Below are 4,344 nucleotides of genomic sequence, written 5' to 3' on the forward strand. Positions count from 1 at the left end.
AAGGTAGAAAATAAAGCTGTGGCTTCCTTCCTGTTTTAGCCAAGCTATGTGCAGCATGCATATCAGACTGTGTGCTTGTGTTTCTCTGCGAGGCTGTGCAAGAGGTTCCAACAATATGAATACTGGTCCCCTAGAAGAGCCCTGTGTTTCTGTTTTTTTTGTCCTCTGTTTCTGAATAAGGTATTAGTTAGTGTTCTGCTCTCTAGCTGTTAAAGGAGAACTATGGGGTTAAGGCTTTTCCCCATAGTTCTCCTTAGGGTAACGGGAGGACACAAACTAGCGTCCTCCCGTCACCCTAGGCTCAGTATACTGCCAGCTGCTGCTCGCGGTATACTGAGACGCCGCAGCTGAAGCGGATCCCGACAATTATGTCTGGATCCACCCAGCTGCGTGACTGACAGCTGGGTCTGCCTATCTAGAGGCAGAGCCAGCTGTACCCGCCCCCTCCCCCATCCGTTCCGCCAGTCAGCGCTGGTGGACCGGAGCCGGGAGGGGGAAATCCAGCCCCTCCCCTGTCACGGCAGAGAGCCATGACAGGATCGAGAGGTGAGCGAACGCCAGTATGTGTTCGCTCACCTCCCGATCTACTGAGCCGACCTGTGACAGTCTCATTGTCACAGGTCGGCTAGAATTATGAGGTGAGTGAAAAGCACTCACCTCATAGTTCTCCTTTAAACCATCGACTCTTGGATGTTTCCATTGTGCCTGGGAGGAGATGATCTTCTAACAGGTCCAAGATATCAGGGATGGGCAACTCCATCTGATGTGAAACTACCTTGAGGCATTGCAAGACTGACAGTTACATGCATAATTCCCAGAGGCATGTTGAGATTTGTAGTAAAGCGCAGCTGGAGGGCTGGAGTTGCCCTCCCCTGATCTAGAAGTATCCATTCAAATAGAGAAATATTGAAGAAGGCAAAGTCAGGTTTGCAGCCATATGCACCAGCATGTATATGCATTATGTTGTAATTAATGTCAGCCATTGCCAGCATAACAATTAAAATATATTATACTTATAATAATTAAAGTCGGTGCTTGCTGCTGCCATTGGCATTATATTACACTGTGTATTGCTCTGAGGCAGTTGAGGAAATTACAGTTCTTCTGTCTTTTCCCACTTGGCCCGGTTTTGGCATCACTGTCCCCATCAAGACTTTCCAGAGAGCTTGGCAGGCATTTCTGATAATCATATTGATTGCGGATTTCCAAGTGGAAAATTCAAAGAGGTCCCTTGTAGCCAGAAGCCTGTAATCATTTTATTTAAAATGATATTAATGATTTTATGATGTTCTAGTCTACGCTCCAAAGACACATTGAACACTGTCATAGGCAATTTATGAAGACAAAGGTTGCCAAATATAAATTTCTAAGAGCAGTCTGCCAGAGATTCGAAAACAAGTTTATTAACTTACTGCTTAGGGTGCCCAGTGTTATTTTTATTTATGAAATTTAAACATTTTATGTTAATTTTTGGTTACTGAATTGGTATGTGGGCAATGGTTAAGGCATTGAGAAGAGCCAAAGCCACCATCTGCCGTCAATTTTCATCACAAACCACCTTCAAAGAGCCGTACTTCATGAACCTCATCTTGTATGTCAGGCGACGGTTGTATATACCATAAATTCTGAAAGTAATAAACCTTTTTTACCCTGTTTATTGAAAAGAAGAAAACTTTCATAAAGAAGGGTGAACACCCGACCATCGATGTACAGCAGTGGGAAGAAATCATATAGATGATGTAATACAGGGAATTTCTATATGTTATGACCCTTGGGTATTATTATTTCACAGCAATGAAGGATCTGAAAAGTCGATATAAAAAATCCATAACTCCACATTTGTGGAATGCAGCTAAATCACATATTCCATTACACTGGAAAGGCAAAGAAGCCCCTACATTAAAGGAGTGGTTTACTAAGGTAGATCAAATACGTGGATTAGAAGAGTTAACACACTTCCTGATCGTTAGAGCCGACCTGTGACAGCTTCTTTGTCACGGGTCGGCTCTAACTATGAGGATGAGTGGAAATCACTCACCTCATAGTTAGGGTTGCCACCTTTTCTTCAAGCGAAACCCGAACACTCTAGCGACGCGTAGACATTTTTTTGGAGTTGTGGCTTATTCATATGTAAATAGTGCCACCCATTCATATGTAAATATCACAGTTGGGACTGTACAGGGTCCTATGGAGCCACCCTTGTCTGTGCTAGTAAGCTGTGTGTGTTTCCTTGCTCCCTACGTTGCCCTACTCCTACTTCTTCCTCCCTTCCCTTTGCTAATAGATGGATACTTGCTAGAGACGTTGCTATCCCTTGTGATCTTGTACTGGACAGGAAGTTCAGGGAAGCGGAGCTGAGAGAGTTAGAGCAGTTTGGAGATATGATGACTGTGATTGCTTGGGCAAAAATGTAAAGAAATACTTTGCTGGGCACTGTATATTGCTTTGATCCGCATTTATTACTGAAAAACGTTTGTGAGTTTAATACTCCAACATATGTCTGAATTAGAGTGAGAAGAAATCATTGCATTTCCGAAACTGAAGTGCACCCATCTCCTGACACCATTCCCTTCCCATTCATTGTTGTTCTTTTGTATCAATATAAACAAAGATGTTGAAGAAAAAAAAGCCCCGCCATGCTGTGATTGGCAAACCAGGGAACAGACGTAGGCAGTGTGCGGCTCTCCGCGGCCATCTTGTGGAGGGCAAAGGATAGAGTATCCGCGCTGTCTGCGGTCAGGCCTGGCGCGATATGTCCACTCCTCCGCTCTCCGGTGGGGGAATGGCGGGGCCCCCCGGTGGCTTCCCCGCTCCTCCCCCCGGTGCTGCAGCTTCTGCCGCCGCCCCTCGGGAGGTAAACACGGCGTCCCTGTGCCGGATCGGACAAGAGACGGTGCAGGACATCGTCTTCCGCACCATGGAGATCTTCCAGCTGCTGCGCAACATGCAGGTGAGTGCTATGCCACGGACTCTGCGGGCGCCATGCACTGTTTCCGGGTCCCCCGAAATGGCCCAGGTTTCTGATTCTAATGTCTGCTGGTTCTGAAGCTAGTTATAGAAATTAGGTGAAGGGGTTAAATCTGCAGCTTTCATTGGAGTGTTACAAAGAGATCCTGCTGTGGAAGGTTAGCCTTGTTCCTGGTATAGGATGACAACACTATGTCCCTGCCTGCCAATTGTGCTTCTGCGTTGTCACTTGTTGCATGGACTTCTGATGAGCATTATAAAAGGCTCATTGTGACGCATTGAGTAAATCAGCCAGATGACAGTGTGAGAATTGGTAAGATGCTGCAACCAATCCGAAGATTTGATGACACTGTACTGAAATCTGGTTGCTATGGGTTACAGTACCATTACGTATTCAATTAGTACTGCAATATATAAATATTGCAGCTTACCAGTCCTTAGATCAGGGGTGGGCAAACTCCGTCCCTCCAGCTGTGGTGAAACTACAAATCCCATGATGCATATGTCTCTTGGAGTCATGCATGTGGCTCTTGCAATGCCTCATTTCTCAACAGCTGAAGGGCAGGAGTAGCCCACCCCTGCTGAACATGGAGATGAACGCGCACAGCTCAGCGTACAACCCCAGACAGCGCGTGTAGGAGCGAGTTATCTCCAGTGCATACGTACAGGAATTACGCCATCCCATCCTGGCCAATCAAAATGGCGGAAAACCCCGAACCCAGAAGATGCCCTCGCCTACGAGGGGGCGCATGGATGTCACGTCTCTGGAGCGGAGGTGAGTATAGTTTTGCTTTGAGCTGACATTCATACTTTGTATATGCCCATATCTTGGTTTACAATCGACCTGTCATCTTCTCCCACAGCTGCCAAATGGCGTCACCTATCATACCGGGACCTACCAGGACCGGCTGGGGAAGTTACAAGAGCACCTGCGACAGCTTTCCATTCTGTTCCGCAAGCTGAGGTTGGTGTACGACAAATGTAATGAGAACTGCGCTGGACTGGACCCGGTGCCGGTAGAGGTGAGCAGCAGATGTGACTGGATAGCTCTTCCTGCTGTCCTACAATTCAGAACATTGCATTGGACTCTGCAGAACAGAACCTTAAAGCTGTGGCCAGACACTGTTAGAATTTAGTTAAAAAATGTAAGGCGCAGACAGGGCCGGATTTACTCCCCCTGCTCCCCCGAGGAAAAAATAATTTTCCTTTTAACTTTTTTTCATAATCGATTAGTCACCCGATTTTTTTTCAACTAATTGATTGGTTGTATAGAAAAAGTCTCTCTCTCTCTCTCTCTCTCTCTCTCTCTCTCTCTCTCTCTCAAGGAATTCTGATTGGCAGTTTTGCATTGTCAAATGATCTCTGTAAGATCTGACG

General features: G+C 46.1%; 1 protein-coding gene across 1 annotated transcript in view; it reads left to right on the forward strand.

The window, feature by feature from the left end:
• The first annotated feature begins 2,698 nt into the window (after positions 1-2,698).
• MED30 (mediator complex subunit 30) overlaps positions 2,699-4,344 on the forward strand; it is a 6,094-nt gene continuing 4,448 nt past the window's right edge. Inside the window, exons 1-2 of the mRNA XM_018560858.1 lie at positions 2,699-2,950; positions 3,831-3,989. Coding sequence (XP_018416360.1) covers positions 2,753-2,950; positions 3,831-3,989 — 357 coding nt within the window. The 5' untranslated portion in view covers positions 2,699-2,752. The remainder of the gene's footprint in view (positions 2,951-3,830; positions 3,990-4,344) is intronic.

The sequence above is a fragment of the Nanorana parkeri genome, unplaced genomic scaffold (assembly GCF_000935625.1).
Source record: "Nanorana parkeri isolate BGI_ZX_2015 unplaced genomic scaffold, ASM93562v1 scaffold482, whole genome shotgun sequence".
NCBI classification, from domain to species: domain Eukaryota; kingdom Metazoa; phylum Chordata; class Amphibia; order Anura; family Dicroglossidae; genus Nanorana; species Nanorana parkeri.